The sequence below is a fragment of the Tursiops truncatus genome, chromosome 3 (assembly GCF_011762595.2).
Source record: "Tursiops truncatus isolate mTurTru1 chromosome 3, mTurTru1.mat.Y, whole genome shotgun sequence".
Classification (NCBI taxonomy): Eukaryota; Metazoa; Chordata; class Mammalia; order Artiodactyla; family Delphinidae; genus Tursiops; species Tursiops truncatus.
In genome coordinates, this window is record NC_047036.1 from 138,903,832 (window position 1) to 138,926,607 (window position 22,776).

At 37.7% G+C, this 22,776-nt stretch overlaps 1 protein-coding gene and 1 long non-coding RNA gene across 4 annotated transcripts in view; one reads left to right on the forward strand and one right to left on the reverse strand.

Annotated features, from left to right (window-relative positions):
* LOC109551941 (uncharacterized) overlaps window positions 1–10,551 on the reverse strand; it is a 302,359-nt gene extending 291,808 nt beyond the window's left edge. For all 3 annotated transcript variants that reach the window (XR_012330574.1, XR_004525941.2, XR_002178639.3), the window contains exon 1: window positions 10,500–10,551. This is a non-coding gene — a long non-coding RNA (uncharacterized lncRNA). The remainder of the gene's footprint in view (window positions 1–10,499) is intronic.
* Window positions 10,552–10,805: 254 nt separating this feature from the next.
* Window positions 10,806–17,625, forward strand: CCNG1 (cyclin G1). The gene is made up of 7 exons (XM_004321500.4): window positions 10,806–11,028; window positions 12,105–12,368; window positions 13,986–14,239; window positions 14,816–14,894; window positions 14,975–15,073; window positions 15,300–15,494; window positions 16,366–17,625. Exons 2-6 carry the CDS (start codon window positions 12,105–12,107, stop codon window positions 15,489–15,491), a joined length of 888 nt encoding a protein of 295 aa, XP_004321548.1. The 5' UTR covers window positions 10,806–11,028; the 3' UTR covers window positions 15,492–15,494; window positions 16,366–17,625.
* The last annotated feature ends 5,151 nt before the right edge of the window (window positions 17,626–22,776 follow it).

Consider the following 22,776-nt stretch of genomic DNA (forward strand, 5'->3'; position numbering starts at 1 on the left):
ACCTAGGTCTTGGAAGACACCTAATAAACAACAGTTGAATTAAAAAAAGAATAAAAAGAACATGAAAAGATGCTTAATGTCACTAATCATTAGGGAAATGCAAGTCAAGACCACAGAAATACCACTTCTTACCCATTAGAATGGCTCTTACAAAAAAAAAAAAAAGACGAAAAGAAAATAGCAAGTATTGGCAAGTATGTGGAGAAATTAGAACTATTGTGTGCTATTGGTAAGAACGTAAAATAGTGCAACCATTATACAAAATAGTATGGCAATTCTTCAAAAAATTAAAAGCCGAGGGCTTCCCTGGTGGCACAGTGGTTGAGAGTCCGCCTGCCAATGCAGGAGACATGGGTTCGTGCCCTGGTCCGGGAGGATCCCACATGCCGCGGAGCGGCTGGGCCCCTGAGCCATGGCTGCTGAGCCTGCACATCCGGAGCCTGTGCTCCGCAATGGGAGAGGCCACAACAGTGAGAGGCCTGCGTACCGCAAAAAAAAAAAAAAAAAAAAAAGTCGAATTACCAACAATCCCACTTCAATATAAACAAAAAGACTTGAAAGCAGAGTCTCAAAGAAATATTTATACACCAACGTTCATAGCAGCACTATTCACAAAAGCCAAAAGATGGAAACAACCCAAATATCTACTGACATATAAACGGATAAAGGAATATGGTATATACATACAAAGGACTACTACTTACTCTTATAAAGGAAAGAAATTCTGACACATGCTACAACATGAATGATCCTTGAGGACATTATGCTAAGCGAAAGAAGCCAGTCACAAAAAGACAAATACTGTATGGTTCCATTTACATGAAACACTTAGAATAGTCAAATTCATAGCCAAAAAGTAGTATGGCGGTTGCCAGGAGCTGAGGAAGAGGGTACAGGGAGTTATTGCTGAGTACAGAGTTTCAGTTTGGGAAGATGAAAAAGTTCTGGAGCTGGATGGTGGTGATGGTTGCACAACAATGTAAATGTACTTAATGTCACTGAACTGTACACTTAAAAATTGTTAAAATGTAAATTTTATCTTACGTATATACTACCACAATAAAAAAAATTGGGCAAAGGCTTTGAACATTTTTCCAAATAAGATATTAAAATGACCAATAAGCAAATGAAAAGATGCGCAACATCATTAGTTAATAGGTAAAAGCAAATCAAAACTATGAAATACTTACTAGGATGGCAATCATCAAAACAACAGATAATAACAAGTGTTGGCAAGGATGTGGAGAAACTGGAACCCTTACCTATTGCTGGTGGGAATGTACAGTGGTGCGGCTACTTTAGAAAACAGTTTGGCAGTTACTCAGAATGTTAAATATAGAGCTACCATATGACCATCAATTCCACTGCTAGGTAAATACCCAACAGAAATGAAAGTATATGTCCATACAAAAACATACAAAAAGTATATGTCCATGTGTATGAATGCAGCATTATTCATAATTGCCAAAAATAGAAACAACCCTGTTATGTGTCCCCTTAAAATTCGTATGCTGAAGCCCTAACGCTCAATGTGATGGGATTTGGAGGTGGGAGTCTCTGGGAGGTAATCAGGTTTGCATGATGCCATGAGAGTGGGGCCCACTTAATGGGATTAGAGAGTTCTCTCTCTACTTCCCCTGCCACCCCACCATTGAGGATACAGCCAGAAGGTAGCTATATGCACACCAGGAACCAAGTCTGCCAGCACCTGAATCTCGGATTTCTCAGTCTCCAGAACTATGAGAAATAAATATCCGTTGTTTAAGCCATCCAGTCAATGGTATTTTGTTATAGCAGCCTGAGCTGACTAAGGCAAATCCAAATGCCCATAAACTGTAGAAAAGATATACAAAATTTGGTATATTCATACAATGGAATATTATTTAAAAGGAATGAAATGCTGATACATGCCACAACATGGAATAACCTAGAAAACATTATGCTAAGTGAAAGAAGCCAATTGCAAAGGACCACATATCCTAAGATTCCATTTATATGAAATGTCCAGAATAGGCAAATATATAGAGACAGAATGTAAATTATTGATGGCCTAGAGCTGGGGAATTGAGAGAAGAGAATGAAGAATTGACTGCTAATGAATATGGTGTTTCTTTGGGGGTGAAATGTTCTAAACATAGATTGTGGTGATGGTTGCACAACTCTATGAATATAATAAAATCCATTGAATTGTACACTTTGGGTGAAATGTATGTGAATTAAAATCTTGATAAAAATATTCAAAAAGTTTTAAAAATCACTTTGAGAGAAGAAATGATATATATGGAAGGCACATACATGTGAGAAGGACTTATATACTCAAAAACAAACACTTATGTCCATAGATTCATTAAATTCCTTTTAGTAATGATCTCAAATTAGAGGTAGGAAAAGGGTAGCAGGTGTGCCTTTTGTGTGCATGTCTTTCTGTAGAGTATTGGTATGATGACCTCTCCTTGGAAGAAAGGGGATTATAGTCATACTGGCTATGAAAACACCCTTTGCTTGAAATGTACAATGAATCAGAGATAAGTCTGTATGAAACATCTTTTTTTTTCAATATATAATGAATCAAGAGTAAATGTATAAGTGTAATAAAATGTCTGATTAGAAAGATGTTTTGAGTCCTCAAATATTACCAAATTCTGTTACTCAACATTATACAAATTTTTTGAGCCTTGTGGGATGATGAACTGTGGGTGGAAGAGGCCAGAAGAACTGAGACTCTGTGTTCCAGAGGACATTTCATTTGTATCGGTACTGACAAGATGTCCCTATTCATTCCCCTGTTTTAAAAAAATGAAAACTTGGAACCACAATAATAATTAATTCACAGCCCAAGAGAGGTTCTTAACATCACATTCCTCACAAGCAATTTCATAATAGGCTCTTTCCTTTTTCAGGTTCTTACTATTGTTAAGGGGTTTGTGCGTTAGGGAGTATTTGAATAAGCTAGCCCTTAATTTCTCAAGATAGTCCAAAAGTTATTGTGAAATAACCATCTAAAAATTAACAATAGTGAAGTCTAAGACAGAGTTTAGTTGAATAGAGGAAAGTACAATGTAGCAATGAAATTGTGAAATTCAGCATAAAATAGCATTCTTTAGTCCATGAACTTAAAATCATTTTCATAAACACATGCCATCAAAAAAAAGCATTTCTGGGGCTTCCCTGGTGGCGCAGTGGTTGAGAGTCCGCCTGCCGATGCAGGGGACACGGGTTCGTGCCCCGGTCCGGGAAGATCCCACATGCCGCGGAGCGTCTGGGCCCGTAAGCCACGGCCGCTAAGCCTGCGCGTCCGGAGCCTGTGCTCCGCAACGGGAGAGGCCACAACAGTGAGAGACCCGCGTACCGCAAAAAAAAAAAAAAAAAAAAAAATCATTTCTGGAGAAGTAATTCCAGAAGGGAATGTGGGATGTTCAATGGGGAAAAATAGGAGGATAAAAGTCCTGCCAAGTGACCCTGAATAAAATCATTTAACCTCTCTGGCCTTCCTGTTCTCCCCAAGAAAATATGGATCACAATCTGTTATGGACTGAATTGTGTCCCCCCAAATTCATATCTGACTATATTTGGAAATAGGGCCTGTAAAGGGATAATTAAAGTTAAATGAAGCCAGAAAGGTGGGTCCCTAAGCCGATATGACTATTGTCCTTATAAGAAGAGGAAGAGACACCAGGAAGATGCAGATACACAGAAAAGTCCACGTGAGGACACAGCGAGGAGGTGGCCACATGCAAGCCAAGGCAAGGTCTTAGGAGAACCCTAACCTACCGTCTCATCGACCTTGGACTTCAGACTCCAGACTGTGAGAAAACAAATTTCTGTTGTTTAAGGCAGCCAGTCTGTGGTATTTTGTGATGGCAGCCCTAGCAAACTAACACACAATCTATGCCCTGAAAATCTGGCAAGGACTTTAGGGAGTTTGAGAAAATATATGTGAAAATCCTTGGTAAACTATGAAGTTTACTAAAAATAGAAGATTTTTATCTTGATGGGAATCATCATACACTTTCATACGTAAAGGAGAGTCCGCTTAAGGAAAATGCTTCACAGAAGAAAGACTAAGGAAAAACCTAAAACATTGGTTTATGTTTGTTAGTTGATTTGTTCTAGCAACTCCTCCCAGTTTATGAGGTCTTATATCTGGCATAGTAGGAGATGAATTCCCACTTTAAAGTGAAAACAACTGGAAGACTAAGTTATTATTGTAAGTAAAAAAGAGCAAAGACCTTGATAACATTGCTTCGTTTAAATATACTTAGTAATTGATGTCAGCAGTATCGTGGGTTGCAATTTATTTATCTCACAGAAGTTTACTTATTTCTGCAGATAATAATATCTAACATTTAATAAGTCCTTACATATGCTACTTCTGAGTATTAGTTCAATTAATTAAACCTCTGATGTAGTACTGTTATTATTTTCCCAATTAAAATATGAAAATATTGAGAGTGGGAGATAGTAACTGGGGAAAATGAGACCCAGACTGTAGTCTGTCCCTTCATGTCTCAACCAAACCACTGCTTTTAGTTATTAAAAATTCTTCTACAAGGCCAGGATTGACAGGAAATGTGTTATAGAAAAATCTATATCAATGCTATTTGGCAGTATTACTTATCACATCCACATATTTCCATGCTCACACACATTTATGGTTGTATGATGTAAATATATGTATATTTCCATTAAAAATAGAAACCTCCATAATGTGCCTAAAGTTTTTATTCTATTTGAGCTCAATCTATGTATGGCTGACTTTCAACAAAAGCTAGATATTTAAGGCTTGGATGGATGCCTTGTTCTATCATATTTTAACTACATATGGTTACATAAAATGCATGTTTTTATTTATTACTCTTACTTCAACACTGATATAAAGCTCCTAAACCTGGCAAGCCAGAATATTTTAAATCAAGAGGAGTGCTTTGGATAATCTGAAACTGGAAATGCTGAATATGAAATAGCAATAGAAAACATAAACATTTATAAAGCATGTAGTGATATTTCTTAACATCTATTTAGAGAATTTTAGGCTTGCTAAACACACATAATTTCTGCCCCTTTGTGTTGTTCCCTTCCATTGTAGTCTGTGAGTATTTGACTATATAGAAGCTTCTATAACAATACAGCTGACGGAATGCAAATTGACTAGTGTCATCTGAGAACTTAGATCGTTCTAGCAGTCAGATCCTTCTTTTTCTCTGCTGGCTCTTTCTGGTCATTACTTAAACATGCACAAGTCTAGCTCATCTCTGAAAAGCAAAATATCTCTCTCAACACCATTCCACTCTCTGTCCAGGGTCTCTATCCCTCACAGTCCAGCCCCTTGCAAGAGTGGGTCACACATTCATTGATTTCATTTTCTTTCTCTGTTGTTCATACTTCATTTCATCCTCTTTGCAGCGACACTGGTGCTCACTCTCTCCTTGAAACACTTTCTCTTAACTCCAGTAACATGCCTTCTCCTTCTAGATACCTTCAGAGACTCCTGTTCCCTAGACTCTCTCCTCAGGCTTCTCTTACCACCTTCAATTGTCCCTGACTGATCTCCTTCCATGACTCAATCACCTCCCATATTCTGATGAGTCCCAAAGTTATCAGTAGCACCAAATGTTTCTCTGAATGCCTTTGGACATCTCCACCTGGAGTTCCCTCAGGCATCTCTAGGTCAACGTCTTCCCCTACAAACCTGGTCCTTTTCCTGTATTCCCTGAACTTAGCACATAAATAGACTCTTCATTCAACTTTTTGCCTGAACCAGAAATTTGAACAGTATTCTTGACTCTGCCTTCATCCTGATCACCTAACCAATCAAATCTAATCAATCACCACAATCCATCAGCTCAACCTCCTAAGGTCCCTTGAATCCATCTCCTTCCCATTCCCACTCTCACTCCCTCAGTTCAATCTTCTCATGTTTTCCTAGGTGAAGGCAGTGGCCTCTTAAACTGCTCTTCCGACTCCACTCTTGGCCCCCTCTTTCCTCTCTTCACACTGATGCCAAATGGTCATTCTAAATCACAAATCCAGTTGTGACAGTCCCTTTAAATTCCATGGTTGGTTCCCCAAAGCCTATAAAGTCCAAAATTCCAATAATGGTATATATGGTATACCTGGTCCTTCAGGATAAGCAACTGCTTCTTTCCCCACCTCACTGCTAGACTGCCCCACCTCCAACACCCTCCATGCTTTAGCCAGAGTCATCTATATTTCATTTACAGAAATCAACGTAGTCTCCCTTTCCTCCATGCCTTTGCACATACTGTTGCTTTTGTCTGGAATGCCCTTTGCACCAACCTCTTCACTTGGCTGCATCAAAACTCAGATCACGAGTTAAAGAGTTAAAAGGCTAAAGAAATGAGGAAAGTGGTGACCTCAGGCAAGGAAGGCTGACCTAGAGAACAAAAGTTCAGACCTATGAGATCCCTAAGGGACAAAAAAGCTAGATTAGAAAGTACTTCATTTCCCAAAATTCAACTCTGTCAAAATCTTTTGTAAAGGGGTATGTGTGTGTGTCTGGGTGTGTCTGCATGCACTTTTGTGAGGAAGGTTAGCAGTACAGGCAGAGACCTAAATAAGGAAGGAAACTATTATCCCTCCCCATTCCTCCTTCTCCTACCAAAGCAGCAGACCCCAGAGACACCTTCAGTGTGGGCTTCAGACTAGAAAGAGATGCACCTGGAGAATGACCCAGCTGATCCTACCAACCCCTATCTTCACAAAACACAATAGCCAACACACCCTATGGCCCAAAATTGTAACATTTTCAATCTGGGACTACAAAACACAATGGTTTGGCACCTAGAAAGTTCTCAATAAATATTTGTTGAATGATGAGACAAACAGAAAGTAAATAGGCAACATGGGCAAAATGTTGATGATTACTGAAGTTGGGTAACGAGTTTAAAAGGTTCCAAAATAAAAACTTGTCCTTAAACGCTGTAAAATCCAAATTCAAGCTATGTGTTAAGAATATTTAGTAAACAGTAAAAAGTAGCTGCTAAACAGGAGATATACGAGATATTCCTCATTTCTGAACGTAATAATAATATCAAAGTTGTTAGAGGACTAAATAAGATCATGAGTGTTTAAGTTCAGCACACAGCCTGGCACTTGGGAAATACATAACAAATGCAAACTCTTATCGTTATTGGCTGATCTTGGCTTTGGGCCCTGTACTCAACAGAGCCTATGGCCATTAGACTAAATGCTAGCAAGTGGGGAGATCTGTGTCTAATGTCTCCCAGTGCCTTTACATAGCAGTGGTTACTTGACAAAGTTTATTTTTCCACTGAATATAGTAACATCTCAATTAATTGGAAAGGGTTACTTTATCAGAGATAGCTAGAATCTCTGAAAGGCAAGATATACCTGACATTACTAATCTGTTTTCTATGTATCCTTTTCCCTGCCTCCCCATCACCACCCAAACTATACACAATTTCTCTGCTATCCCAGGGGCTAATGAAGACTCCAAAAAGCCACAGCCAAGCAAGTTCTCTTCTAAGACAGAGCAGATGCACTAGAGAATAGTTGGAGAGGTGGAAGGGGGCATAATTAGCTCCAGGAAGGATCAGGAAGTAGAGCGGAAGAGACTGAGCTGAGATCTTTGGATCCTCACTTTTTCAGTCCTCATCACAGTTGGACAAGCCCACATTCAAAAGTTCTGGACGTTAAAATAAAAAAAAAAAAAAAGATGCCACAGCGAAGACCTGGTGCAGCCTAAATAAATAAATAAAGAGAGGTGTTTATTTTATATATACATACATATATATATATATATATATAAATGGTATTCTTTCCAAAAAAAAAAAGTTCTGGACATTTGTCAGGGAGCCTCAACAGAGGGTGAGGTGCAAAGACTCCTCCAGTCTCTAGGATGGAAACAGAACCAACGAGGAATTTCCCTGGTCAGGGCAGCATTTGACAAGCCACCACTGTTATACCTGCTTGTTACAATTTTTGCTGCTCAAGGCACTTCTATAATCTGCAGTGTAGAGAATATGATTAAATCCTCCTGTTAACTGCCTTGGATTCTTGCCCAGCCTTGAGGCCATTATTCTGAGCTTCAGTACTTGCTTCACTTAACTGCTGATTAAGAAGAAGGTGTGAAGATGGCAGCTGAATATATCACTGAGCCTAGAAAATACCCTGGAAGTCAGTCCTTTGAAAGATTCCTGATAGACTCATTACTAAATCTGTAAGTCTTTAAAAATAAATCACAATTAACAAAAGGCTCATTTTTTTTCTTTTACAACGGTACATAATTGAGTCTTACATTTGCACATTTTGCTAATTAGGACTTAAAAATTATTTAAATGATAGTCTGTATTCTAATATTATGCAATAAAATTGACAGTGGAGGTGAGGGGAAGGAGAAAAGGTAAAAAATGTCCATTTGATCTGATTTGTATTGAATCAATGTTTCTTCAGTGCTATAGAAACAATTTTTTTCATGCAGGTAATTTCAGATTTTAATAAAAAGTAATAAGATCCTAACGTAAGAGAAAGCATTTTTATTACATAAACAATGATATATTACCTAAAGCTGCATGTGAAAATTTTAAGTATAAAAAAGGCATAGAAATTAATACACATGGGACTTCCCTGGTGGTCCAGTGGTAAAGAATCCACCTTACAATGCAGGTGACGTGGGTTCGATCCCTGGTCAGGGAACTAAGATCCCACATGCCATGGGGCAACTAAGCCTGTGTGCCACAACTACTGAGCTCGCATGCCTCAACTACAGAGAGAAAGCCCACACACCACAACTAGAGAGAAGCCCGGGCGCCACAACGAAGAGCCCATGCACCGCAACGAAAAATCCCGCATGCCCCAACGCAGATCCCACATGCCGCAACTACGACCCAACGCAGTCAAAAATAAATAAATAAATAAATAAATCTTTAAAAAAAAAGAAATGAATACACACAATTTAGATACTTTCATTAGTGTTAAGTAAACAACTCCAATACTCCCATTCTAGAAGACTAACTCTGACAATAAACAGAATTAAATGTATGTTAAGCAAGACATTTCAAAAGAAATGTTAGTAATTTAATAATAAAGGCTACCATTTATCAAGTACTTACTGTGCTCTGGGCACAATGCCTACCTCTTTAGGTACTTTGCATTATTTAATCCTCTCAATAACCCTGTGAATAAGGTATTTTTACTTCCTATTTTTTAATAAAAGAAAATGGAAACTCAATGCGATTAAAAACTTGCTAAAAGTCATGTACCTAGTTAGTAGCCTGTGACTTGAAAATAAATCAGTTTATATTGTCCACAAAACTACACAATCCACAAGCACAAGAACCAGTATATTGTCCTCCACTGACACATATTACGTGTTCAACAAGTAGTGAAAGAGTGCATGTGTACATACCTAGATTCCTAATTTTGTTACTAATTTTGTTCCTTTGTTACTAAAGGAGAAACATTTACATTTGTAAACTCACACATTATTGTAAAAAGAACTTTTTAAATGTTTTTAATTGCCCATTTATATTCACTACGTGAGTTCTTTTTCAAGGATGACCAAGGCCTCTTCCCCATTTGAAACACAGAGGTTTGACAAACTGACCTAGTGATGTGGCTAAGGTAATATTCTAGGGCATTAACTTTTTCTCTCAGGTTTTCCCTTCCCCTTTCTTTCCACAACTCTGCTCCCATTTCAGGTCTTGGTTCTGTGTCATTGCCTCAGGGAAGCACCCGGCAGGGCAAACAGCAAACATGCCAGCAAATCTTTCAGATTTTAATTTTTTCAAAGCCCAGGTAGCCACTAACCAGGAAGAGACCATGAGAACAGAGACATCAAAGTACAGTCCACCAGAAATGATAACAAATTCCTTGTTCACCAATCCTCAGGCCCTTTTAATGTAGACCCTTCCCATTTGTGACAATAGGGAAAGAAAGAGGGAAGGAGTGAGTCCAGGAAGGCTTCAAGCTAACTATTTTTCCACTTACCAGGCAAAGGCTCACAATCAGAGATTAAGTTCATGGACAGCAAGTAAAAAGAATAATATTGCTTCACACACGGATCTGTGAACTCAGATTCATAAGCACTACAATTATTTTTGTCTACTTATTCCTCTTGAGTCAACCACACACGTTTCATTTTAAGCCGATGAAGAACTACCAACTTTTCTAATTTGTTCAAAAATCAAATTCAGGAAATTGGTAGGAGACCAAGAATGTACGTAGCCCAACTCCACCCTTTGATAAATTATACAAAAAAGCAAAACAAGGCAAGGAACAAGTGATTTCCAAAGCTCACACGGAGAAACTTCTGGAGATTTAATAAACCACACCATAGAATATCCACCACCTCTCCAACTGCAGTGAAAAACCAGGCCTTTTTTTTTTTTTTTTTTGTGGAATCAGACACTGTATTTTTAGAGAGAGCAAAAGCACTCTACTAAACCGCACGGAACGAAAACTCCCAGTACATTCTGGAACGATATTCTGGCCAATCCGCCCGCCAGCAGAGGCCTTACCGGGCCTGGGTTGGTGCGCGCAGCGTTCAGCTCCCCCTCCTCTTCATTGAAGACACTCGGGGAAATCCTCCAATGAGAGACAGTTAGAGGTAGGGGGCGTGGTCTCAAGGGGCGGAGAATTTGACTCCGGGATAGTGAAAAGCGTGTGCTGATTGGCCGGACTTCTTCCCTCTACGGCCCAGCCCTCTTTGGACAGCAGGAGCCATCTATCATAAGACTTACACCAATCAGCGGCGAAAATGCCTCCCATGTGCCCCTCCCACCGCAGCGAGAAAACCCCGCCCTCCAATATATTACTCAGGAGGCCAGACGCGGCCCCTTCGGCTCCGAGCAGACCCCAAGGAGGGCAGTGTCGTCTCGGCGGCGCTGTAGAGACCTCCACCCAAGACGGCTCCCCCTCCCCGGGCCTCTCCCGTCTTGCCCGCGAGCCCACTCGCCTCATAGGCCTCTCGGTTCTAATATCTTGGGGTGAGGTGAGAGCAGGCCCGGGGAGGGTGGTTACCGCTGAGGAGCTGCAATCGCGATCAAGGTGAGCTCGGATTTCGGGGTTGACCTCGGAGTGCGGGTAGGGAACAAGGTTGGGGGGCGCGGAGTGAGGGGTAGGTCTCGAGCCGTTTTCCTCGGTTAACTCTCCCCGAGCAACAAGTTCAGGCTAGTACGAGCATGGAGGGGCGGGGCCAGATGCGACCTCCTGAGATGTCTTAGTGTCTTATGGGCCCGATCCCAGCCCAGGGGCCAAAGAGTTGGACCCTTGAAGTTTGCGGTTCTCCATCTGCCCACCCTTTCCGTCGCGCAACCCTAAGGATTCTTTCTGCCTCCCTGTCTTTCGATTGTTGCGAGGAGGGACCGTCCGTGTGTCCAGGGCTTAGCCCGTGCCCGCAGCAGGCACATAGTAGATGTTCAGTATTGTCTTAAATTAATGAAACTCCCAGATTCCTCTTGCAGGCTGGATTAGCCTTCCGCCCCCACTGCGTGCACCCATAACTGCCTTTAAGCTTCCTTTCCTAACATCAATAAAAGTTAACAGTTACTGAGCAGTGAGTGCCAAGCACTATGCTAAACTCTTTAGTTGAATCATCTTGGTTAATCTTCACAGCCATTCAAAGAGGCAGATATGCCTCGTTTTACAGACTAGAAGTAAGCTCATTAATATTGCCCAGTGTTTATTAGGCACCTACTGTATGTGCTAAGTACCTGTGTACCTAGATGATCTCATTCATTCCTCACAAGTGTCTGTGAAATAGGTAATAACCTTATACCCACTTTACGGACTAGGAATTGAGGACTAAGAAAAATTTACTAACTTGAAGAGTTCACATTGTTAATAAATGGCAGAATACATGCTACCATCTAATTTCAAAGTTTGGGCATGAAGATTTGCATTTTTTTTCTTTAAAAAGCCATGGCTACTGCCCTCTAGGAACTCACAATTTAGGATGTGACCAACTGGTTGGGGAGGTGGAGAATTACAGATGGCATTTTGCAGTGACTTAGATTCACTAATAGCATTGAGGGAGGGGAGACTTGTGTTATAATGCACCTGGCACAACACAAGGCAGGAAGGGCTGTTCTTTCACTCCTTTCTGGGCTTTGTTCTATATATAGATGATAGAGGTACTGACAACAACTGACTCTCAGAAACTGCTACACCAGCTGAATGCCCTGTTGGAACAGGAGTTGAGATGTCAGCCAAAGGTCTGCGGCTTGAGACTAATTGAATCTGCACACGATAATGGCCTTAGAATGACTGCAAGACTGAGGGACTTTGAAGTAAAAGATCTCCTTAGTCTAACTCAGTTCTTTGGCTTTGACACGGAGACATTTTCTCTAGCTGTGAATTTACTGGACAGATTCCTGTCTAAAATGAAGGTACGTCTAAAGCTACATTACCCTGAGTATTTCGTGGTTTTGTTCAATGTGTTTTGGAGGTGGTATTGCTAGCTTTGGGCTGGTATTCATAACTTTTTTTGTTTTCAGCAAGTAGCCAAAACATTATGGCAATTCTGTGTACTACAGCACTGATGAAATCCTTCCTTTTAATTAAGAGTGATGCATCATTTATTCAACTTACTTTCTGACATTGAAAAGTAGTCTAATATCAAATAATTAATTGCAGAGTCTCCCAGTAGGAGAGTTGGCTGTTGTTTTTAAAAGTCTTTTTTGATAGGTTGGGTGTTTTCATTTATTTACTGTTGTTTCTAAATTTTAAGAAATGTGTTAGAGGCCGAATGCTAGATTGGGGGTTAAGAATTAGACTATATTTCTTTTTTTTTTTCCCTTTTTGTTGATGCTGTCAACCGTCTGGTCATAGAGTATATTTCTTGATCTCTATTCATATAGAATAAAGTTCTAATTGTTTTAGCCTTAAATTTACCCAAGTCGTGCTTATGCTTGTCATTTCCAGCCTAAGTTTGCATATAATAGAGAGTATCTTCTGAAGGAGCATTTATATATAGTTGTTTCCCTGTATTGGATAAGCAGGACATCTGTGTAACTTTCAGAGCTTAATTGTTACAAATACATCTGACTTCTCTGTGTGCCAGTGGTCATCGGTAGATAATGAAATAACGTGGCGGTTAAAATGCAGCTCATCTTTTAGTCCTCAGTACCTAACAGAATGCATCATATATGGGAGGAACTCAATGTGTATTGAATGGTTCAAGAAACTTTTTCAATAGCCTAATTAAACAACTCTTTAGACACCATGTGCAGGCACTACCTTTGACTATAAATGTTACATAGATGAAATACATCTATCCCTTAAGTGTATTATAATCTTAGTGGCAATAATGTTTGCATTGATAACTATTATATAGTACAAGGAATAATAAGAAAAATAATTACATTATACCTCAAAAGAGGCATAAATGTATTGCTGAAGGGGTTCTAAGAAGAGGAGAGCACAAATACTGGTAAAGGCTTCATAAAGTTTCCGTTAAGCGGAACTTAAAGTGGACAGAATTTTGACTGTGACAAATTTTGTAGACATTCAGAAAATGATGAATAAATTTAAAATACTGGTAGTGAATAGAGCTTTACAGGCAGAGTAAACAGTATGTGCTGTAGTATTTAAAAACATTTTACATGTGTTACTACAAAGAAAACAGCCTGGAAAAACACAACATTCTGGAAAGAAATTTTGTGCATAAGCTGTAAGGTATTTCAGTCCTCATGTAAGCCTTTCACCTAGTAGCTTATTGCTTATCGTTCTGCACTGATTTAAACAAACCAAAAGAAGTACGAATTGTTATGTGCTGAAGCCACACATTACACTGAAACTTAGTCTGTTTGCTCAAAAATTGGTTCCAAGTGGGTACATATGGTTAAGAGGCTACAGTTGAGGTATCAGTGGATCTTGTTAAGTCCTTCACAGCTGAGAAATATACCTCAAAGATACATTTTCGAAGTGATAGGTTGAGTTCTAGATTATCCTTTATGTTTTTTTAACTGAAATAAGGTAAAGACATGGACTTACTGTCTTTTTAGGTACAACCCAAGCACCTTGGGTGTGTTGGACTGAGCTGCTTCTATTTGGCTGTAAAATCAATAGAAGAGGAAAGGAATGTCCCATTGGCAACTGACTTGATCCGAATAAGCCAGTATAGGTTCACAGTTTCAGACTTGATGAGAATGGAAAAGATTGTGTTGGAGAAGGTGTGTTGGAAAGTCAAAGCTACTACTGCCTTTCAGTTTCTACAACTCTATTATGCACTCCTTCAAGAGAACTTGCCATATGAAAGGTATGTGATGTTTGTTTTTAACAAAGCAGATTTGGAAATCAGAATGATGTTGTCCAGATGTTAAATAAAATCAATATCCTGGGAGAATTCCAGTCAAAATAAGTAAAGTGACAGCTAAGCTCCTTGAGTTTCACTTCACCCTCCAGCAGAAGTGAGAAGACTTTTAGTCAAAAGTAGCTTCTTGAAGTCTGTGAATTCTAAAGATGGACATTTCAACTTTTTTTTAAATTATGTTTTCCATTTATAGACAAGTTAAGTTATAGAACCTAGTAGGTAAGCATCTAACACAGATGTATGGAAAAAGGAACTTCAGATTCAAAAATAGATTTATTAATATGAAAAGAAACCTTGGGAGTTGTAGCATGATACTTTTTTTTTGGCCCAAATCAGTTAAAATTCATATATGGTATCCTTAAGAAGTTAATGTTTCTGAAGGAAGGGAAATTCTTCGAATAATTCACTTTCTATGATAAGTGTGCATAAAGTTCACTTTAAAATTGACTTATTTTTCTAAAAATTTCTTTTGACTTGATGTAAAATTATCTATATAAAATTAATTTCATTTTCTTTTTAAAGGAGGAATAGCCTTAATTTTGAAAGACTAGAAGCTCAACTTAAGGCATGCTACTGCAGGATCATATTTTCTAAAGCAAAGGTAAATATTTTATAAAGATTAAACCTATTTATATACCTACTTTTATATTCAACATTTACTTTAAAATTTATCTCTTTTAGCCATCTGTGTTGGCATTGTCTATCATTGCCTTGGAGATCCAGGCACAGAGGTGTGTAGAGTTAACAGAAGGAGTAGAATGTCTTCAGAAACATTCCAAGGTATGTCAAGGTCATAGCCTAAATCCTGTTGACAGCTGTAAAAGCAACTAAACCACTTGTTCCTAAAGTAAAATGAGATGTCCTGTGTTTATTTGACACTTAAGTAGCTTATCCTCAAATTTTTTTGACGAGGAAACACACGTGTTAATAAGATTGCAATTATTACTATAATTAAATACTGTAGGACTTTTATTTTAAAGAATATATTTTTTTAATTTATTCACAGATCAATGGCAGAGATTTGACTTTCTGGCAAGAGCTCGTATCCAAGTGTTTAACTGAATATTCATCAAACAAGTGTTCCAAACCAAATGTTCAGAAGTTGAAATGGATTGTTTCTGGGCGTACTGCACGGCAACTGAAGCATAGTTACTACAGAATAACCCACCTCCCAACAATTCCTGAAATGGTCCCTTAATTGGTAAATTTGGTTCATAGTTTTTCTCCATGTAGAGAGACTTTTCTAATGCTATAATTTTCTTCTGCAATTCAAGAATTTAAATCTGCATTATTTTAAAAAAAATGGTGTTGGACTAGCAGAGGGGAAAATGACTTCTCTCATCTAGTCAGCTTGTATTTGAGGACATTTACTACATTCAAGGTACAACACCCTAAGAGTAAGGAATTCTCTTAACCTTTCATATACATGTTAGCCATTTCATTAAATTTTCAGCTTAAAAAGCAGCATCGTTAATAACCTGAACTTTAAAAGTAGCACTAAAACAGTATTTTCTTTTTTCAATTTCACATCATTTTGCTGTATGTAGACTTAGGCTTTGGCTCATTTAAAGTTACACGAGCCTGAGTGAGGGAGCAGGACCAAAAGTTTGAACCATACATTGAACTAATTTGAGACTGTTAGCTTATTAGCAAAATCAGTATGAACTTGGGTATTGTACTTAAAAAGTAAGTTGCGGCAGGTGGTCTCTACATTGAGTGTCTAGAAACTGCCAGGATGTCTCAACTGTATAGTGTATCATTATACATCTCAACTGTATGTGTATCATTGCTATAGTAGTTGAACACTGGAAAGTACTTACATGCATAAAAAATGTAAGCCTCCTCACAAATATATGATATACATTCTTGCCATCTAAGTTTAATTCATGTTGGTGATTTCTTTCTTCCTACTCAAAACTAAATATTAACATAGAACACATCTACATAAGACGTGATTGTTAGTCTTAGATATTTTCACAGGTAGTAATATTTGTGGTAGATTTCTGATAACTTGATTTTTTTGTTTATTAGGATTGGCAGACTTCTGATAACTTGATTTTTTTGTTTATTAGGATTCTTACAGCCAACAAATAACTCTTCTGAAGCCTTTCTCCACAATCCTGAGCTGTGGATTCCATAATGTTATAACGGATTTAAGCTGTGAAGCCTCAAAATATCACAAGTAGATTAACATTGGTGTTCTCAGATTTGGGAAAACTGCCTAATTAACATTACCCTATAGTGGAATTACTCACATTTGAATTCACCTGTGAAGCATACAAATCAAAGCTAACAGCATAAATGTGAAATGCTAATGACAAGCCTGGGAAGGTAAACTGTGAATCTTCATTTCTAACACTGATCCAACTTTCTGTATTGGGTCAATATATTGTATTTAGGTGGTGTTAAAAACGGTAACCTACTTAATTTAAATTTAAACTTTAAATTTAAATATGAGGTTTACATCAAAACCACCACTTCACAAATGCACTTTTAAGGCATAATAAGGGTCAGTATTCTAGGCAGTGAAAATGGTTTCTTGGCACCCATAATGCAAGTAATATGTAATCCAGAGATGTGGACTTTATTGCTACATGGGAGTCACATTTAAATTTGAGGGCATTTTATATAAAGCAAAACTACAGACCTATTAATTTCAGCATATTAAGTTATCTTTAATATTTTTCTAGAAAACAGGTGATGTTCATATCCATGATTTAAAAAGTTTTATACAAAATTTACTGCCTCAGTCTAGTCCCATCAAGAAAATTAGTTTTTACTGTAGTAGTAACTCAAATTAACGTCACTCTGAAAACTTTGATTTAACACTCCAGAAGTTTTTACTAAGCACTGTTTTTATGAAACTGCCATTGCTTCTAATTTAGAGTTTTGCTTAAAAGGGAGAGAATATACTTTCATTAATTGCCCCTACTGTGCCAAAGGAAAGTATTAAGAAAGGTAAGTAGGCATCTTCATAATTATAAGGTTGCTGAGGTAGTGTTCAGGATTTCAGTGAACCTAAGGAGATCTACTGTGTTAAAGTGTCAGTTAATGTAATGTGTAGCCTGAATCCATCCAGGATGGCTATACCCAAGTTTGACATCATGTTATGGGGAGATATGCATTGGAAAATAAACCAAAGAACCACAGTGTATCTTATACTTTTGTAAACCATGTTTTATGGATAACTTTCCAGTTTTCCCAAAAGACTGATAAATTTCAATATTTTGAACACATCAGTGTTAATTTTGAGTTGGCAGAGGTAACCTAACCAACTACCATTATGTTTTGGTACTAAGGGATATACCTTTCAATAAAGTTACTGAAATGCATTCCTTTGCTGGGTGGTTTTCTATTTGTTTCTCTTCTAATTTAATTAACTATTTTGGCACTGTGATAATAGAACCACAATAAAAAGCTGTCTTCACTCACTATATTTAAATTTAGCACTAAAGTAAATGCATGGTAGGAGAAACAAAATTTCGTATAAGAGTATGGCTATTACCTAATTGACACTTTCCTTTCTAATGGTTTTTTAAAGATAGACACAAGATGATGACAATTAAATATGCTTAATATGCATTAAAAAGTAAGTGTTTATACACTATTGGTCGCTTTTATTATTTAGATTCATCACTACTATGGCTATCCATAATACAAATTCACCCTCAGATTCAGCCCACCTGAAGTTCTGTGCAACCCTATTATCTAATTAAACAGTATTCCAGCAGGTCGTAGTTAATCTGCTAAGATCACTTGTTAATTATTATTATTGGAACTGAAACAATAGATGACTTTGAACTGTTCATGTTTAAACTAACAAGATACAAAGTAGACAGTATATGGAATTACTGGTGAAAGAAAAACTTTTATAAAAGAAGGTTCCTGGGCTTCCCTGGTGGCGCAGTGGTTGAGAGTCCGCCTGCCAATGCAGGGGACACGGGTTCGTGCCCCAGTCCCGGAAGATCCCACATGCCGCAGAGCGGCTAGGCCTGTAAGCCATGGCCACTGAGCCTGCGCGTCCAGAGCCTGTGCACCACAAAAAAAAAAAAGGTTCCTTTGGTATTTGACTCAGGTTAGATATATTTAATAATCCCTCTTTTCAGAAGTGCTGTTTTTAAAAAGGGACCTGAACCTTCTATGTATTTCTAATTATGTGACATACTTTCTAAAAACTAGACATTTCTGATCTAACATTTGTGGTTAACAATGATAGTTTTTACTGTCAGGTACTATAGTCAGATGTTTCAGATGAATCATCTCATGTAATCCTTAATCCTATAAATTGAATGAGATTATCCCAATTTACAAATGAACCAGAACCAAGGAACAGGTAAGTGATGAGCCCAAGGTCATACACCTGTACTTGGATGTGTGATTCAAATCCAGGCAATCCTGACTCGGAGGCTATGCTCTTAACCTCTCTGCACATTACTTCCCAATATAGATTAAATGGACTCGTGAAATTGTATCAAAATTACCAGGAATAAAGAGGGATATTAAAAAATGATAAAAGAATCAATTCACCAAGACATGACAATCTTAAATATGTATGCACCTAACATCAGAGCTTAAAAATACAAGAAGTAAAAACAGCAGTGAAAGGAGAAATGAACAAACCTTCAATTACAGTTGGAGACTTAAACACTCCACTCAGTAATGTATAGAACTACTAGAAAATCAGCAAGGACATAGAAGGACTGAAAAGTACCAACACCAAATAAAAAATCATTTACAACAGCTCCAGAAAATGAACACTTAGGAATAAATCTAACAACAGATGTACAGGTTCTATAAGCTGAAAACCATAAATGCTGATGATCTATATTAAAGAGGTGCTAAATGAAGATGCCCCATGTTCATGATCAGAAGACATGCTATTCCAGTGGAAACTCCAACAGGACTTTTTGTTATACAGACTAGCTGATTCTAAACTTCACACAGAAAGGCAAAGAAAACACAGTCAAAACAATTCTGAAGAAATAAGTTGAAGGTATCACGCTACCCAATTTTAAGACTTGCTTTAAAGCTACAATTGTCAAGGCAGTGTGGTATTGGTGAAGGGAAAGACACACAGATCAATGGAACAGAATACTGAGACCAAAAACAGACCCATATAAATAGCAATTGATTTTTGAGAAAAGTGCAAAAACAATTTAATGGAGAATGAATACCCTTTCCAACAAATGATTTTGAAACTAGACATCCATATGCAAAAAAATAAACAACCTATATTTCACAGCTCTTACAAAAAATAAAATAGGTCACAGATCTAAATGTAAAAGATAAAATGATAAAACTTTAGAAGAAAACATTGGAAAAAAGTCCTCATAACCTGGGATTACAAAATTCTTAGACGTGACACCAAAAGTATGATGAATTAAACTTCATCAAAATTAACATTCATGCTTCAAAAGTCACCATCAAGAAAGTGAAAAAACATATATAAAAGGAGAAAATATATGCAAATCACATATCTGATAAAGGACTTTTGTGCAGAATATATAAAGAACTCTCACGTCTCAATAATAAAAAGGCAGATAACCCATTAAAAAATGGGCAAAGGATCTGAATAGACATTTCTCCAAGGAAGATACACAAATGGTCAATAAGTACAAGAAAAGATGCTCAACATAATTAGCAATCAGAGAAATGTAAATCAAAACCACAATGTGATACAATTCCATATTCACCAGGATAGCTAGGATCCAAAAGTCACATAACACATGTTAGCAAAGATGTGGAGAAACTGGAACTCTCATATACTGCTGATGGGAATGTAAAATGGTGTAGCCACTTCGCAAAACAATCTAGCAGTTCCTCAAATAAATAGTTTCCATAAAACTTGAAATTCCACTCTTAGGTAAGAAATTAAAATACAGATGCACACGAAAATTTGTACTTGAATGTTTATAGCAGAATTATTCACAGTAGCCAAAAGGTGGAAACTTCCCAGGTGTCCATCAACTGGCAAATGGATAAATATGTGGTAGTCATAAATGGAGCATTATTTAGCCAGCCAAAAAGAATGAAGCACTGACACATACTAGAACGTGGATGAACTTCTAAAACATTATGCTAAGTCAAAGAAACCAGAAACAAAAGACCACACTATGATTCCAGGTACATGAAATATCCAGAACAGAGAAATCTACGTGATGGAACGTAAATTATTGGTTGCTTCAGGGGGTTGGGTGTCTGTGCGTGGTTGGGTGGGGTGATAGTTAAAAAGTATGGATTTGGTGGGGTTTTTTTCTGAGGTGATGATGAAAATTAAAGTTGATGATGGTGATGGTTGAACTTAATGTGACTATCCTAAAAACCACTGAATTATACACTTTAAATGAGTAAAATGTATGGTATGTGAATTATCTCAAAGCTGTGTTTTTAAAAGATTATATATGATTCTATTTAAATGAAGATCTTGAAAAAAAAATATTGAGGCAGAGACTAAATCAGTGGGCTCCAGGGTTTGAGGCTAGGAGTAGGGTGTAACTATAAAGAGAAAGCATGAAGGAGTTTTGGGCTGACTGAACCAGTCAATTTCCTGATTTTGGAGGTTTTACACATATCTTTGCATAAGTTAAAATTCACAGAACTACAAACAAAGTTGATTTTACTGTATATTTATTCAAAATATTAAAAAATTTTAATGTCACATAGATAAGCCAATTCAAGGAAAAACGCCTCTTCCCCAACAACTCACTCCTAAAGTTATTGGGTAAAATGAACATCATAGGTATCTTGCCGAAGGGTGTGGTTGGGCTGCAGCGGCCCAGAGTGGGGCATTAGGATCCAAGTAGGTGAGGCGGGTTATCTCTGCTTGGCATAGGGTTTTGGAGCCTGAGCAGTGAGAAAGGTATTCGCATGGGAAGATGACCTAGAATAGTGAACCAACTATATTAAGGATAATAGGGATCAGGTAACTCACTGTTGAAAGGAGTTCTGTACAAAGGGAGAGAGCAAAAATGAACCCCATGGGATCAGAAATGAAAGTTTAAGTGTGAACTCATGGTTTTCAATATATACATAAATATAAAAATCTAGATGTAAATGTATGCATAATAGACACACACCAACAGCAACTACTCACTAACACATAGAACCTGGCTTCTAAATACCATTCTTCACTAGAGAACCAGGGCTCCTGGGAAAAATGGCTGATTCTTGTGCTAGGGTAGGGAAAGCAATAATAAGTCTGGTATATCTTATGCCAGAGAATAAGAAGTTGCTTAAATAATCATGGGGACATGTCAAAAGGGCATAGAAGCCACCTACAATGACCTTCCACTGGCAGAATCCAGAAAAAATTTTGAGGATCAAAGTAATGGGAATAATAGATTTTTAACCCAATGAATAAAGTGGAAATCATGAGTATATATAGATAAATTTAAAGTTTGATGAGAAACAAGGTGGTACTTTTGAAACTACATCACACAAAATACCTAACCATAAACATGAAAAGAATAGCTTTATAGTGGAGAAGACTGACAGACACCACTTAATCAGTGATCTAAGTACAGTTGTCCCTCAGTATCCACAGGGTATTTGTTCCAGCATCCCCCTCGGACACCAAAATCCAGATGCTCAATAATATGACATAGTATTTGCATATAACCTACCACATCCATCCCACAATACTTTAAATCATCTCTAGATTACTTATAATACCTAATACTATGTAAATAGTTGTAAACAACATAAGTGCCATGTAACTAGTTGCCTGTTGCAAGGCAAATTCAAGTTTCGCTTTTTGGAAGTTTCTGGACTTTTTTTTTTTTTTTTTTTACTATTTTCTATCCTTGGTTGGTTGAATCTGAGAATTTGAAACCCACACATATGGCAGGCCAACAGTAAACACTATCAGAAAAAGGACAAATTGAAACCAATAACTTAGGATACAGAAAGAACACAGCAACACTCCTGCAACAGTCCTGTCAAAGATTCATAACCTGATTCTAATCATGAAGAAATATCAAACAAGATTCACAATGACAGAGGTGTACAAAACTAGTCTGTAATCTTCAAAAGAGCCAAGGCTGTAAAAGTCAAGGTTAAAATGAAGACTTGTTCCAGTTTGAAGCAGACTAAAGACCCTGATATTAAAGGCAAGGCATGGGGAATTCCCTAGCAGTCCAGTGGTTAGGACCTAGCACATTTTCACTGACGGCGGCCCAAGTTCAATCCCTGATCAGGGAACTAAGATCCCACAAGCCATGTGGCACGGCAAAAAAAATAAAATAAAGGCAAGGCATGATTGTGACTGGACCCTTTTGCTATAAAGAACATTACTGGGATAATAAGTAAACTTGAATGGAATGAAGGTCCAAGGATTAGGTGGTCATAATGTGTCAATGCTACTTCCCTGATTTTAATGATTGTATTGTAGCTATGTAGCAGCATGTCCTTCGAAGGAAATACACACTTAGGTACTCAGAGGTGATGGGGAATCAAGTTATCAACTTACACACAAACCTGAAGAG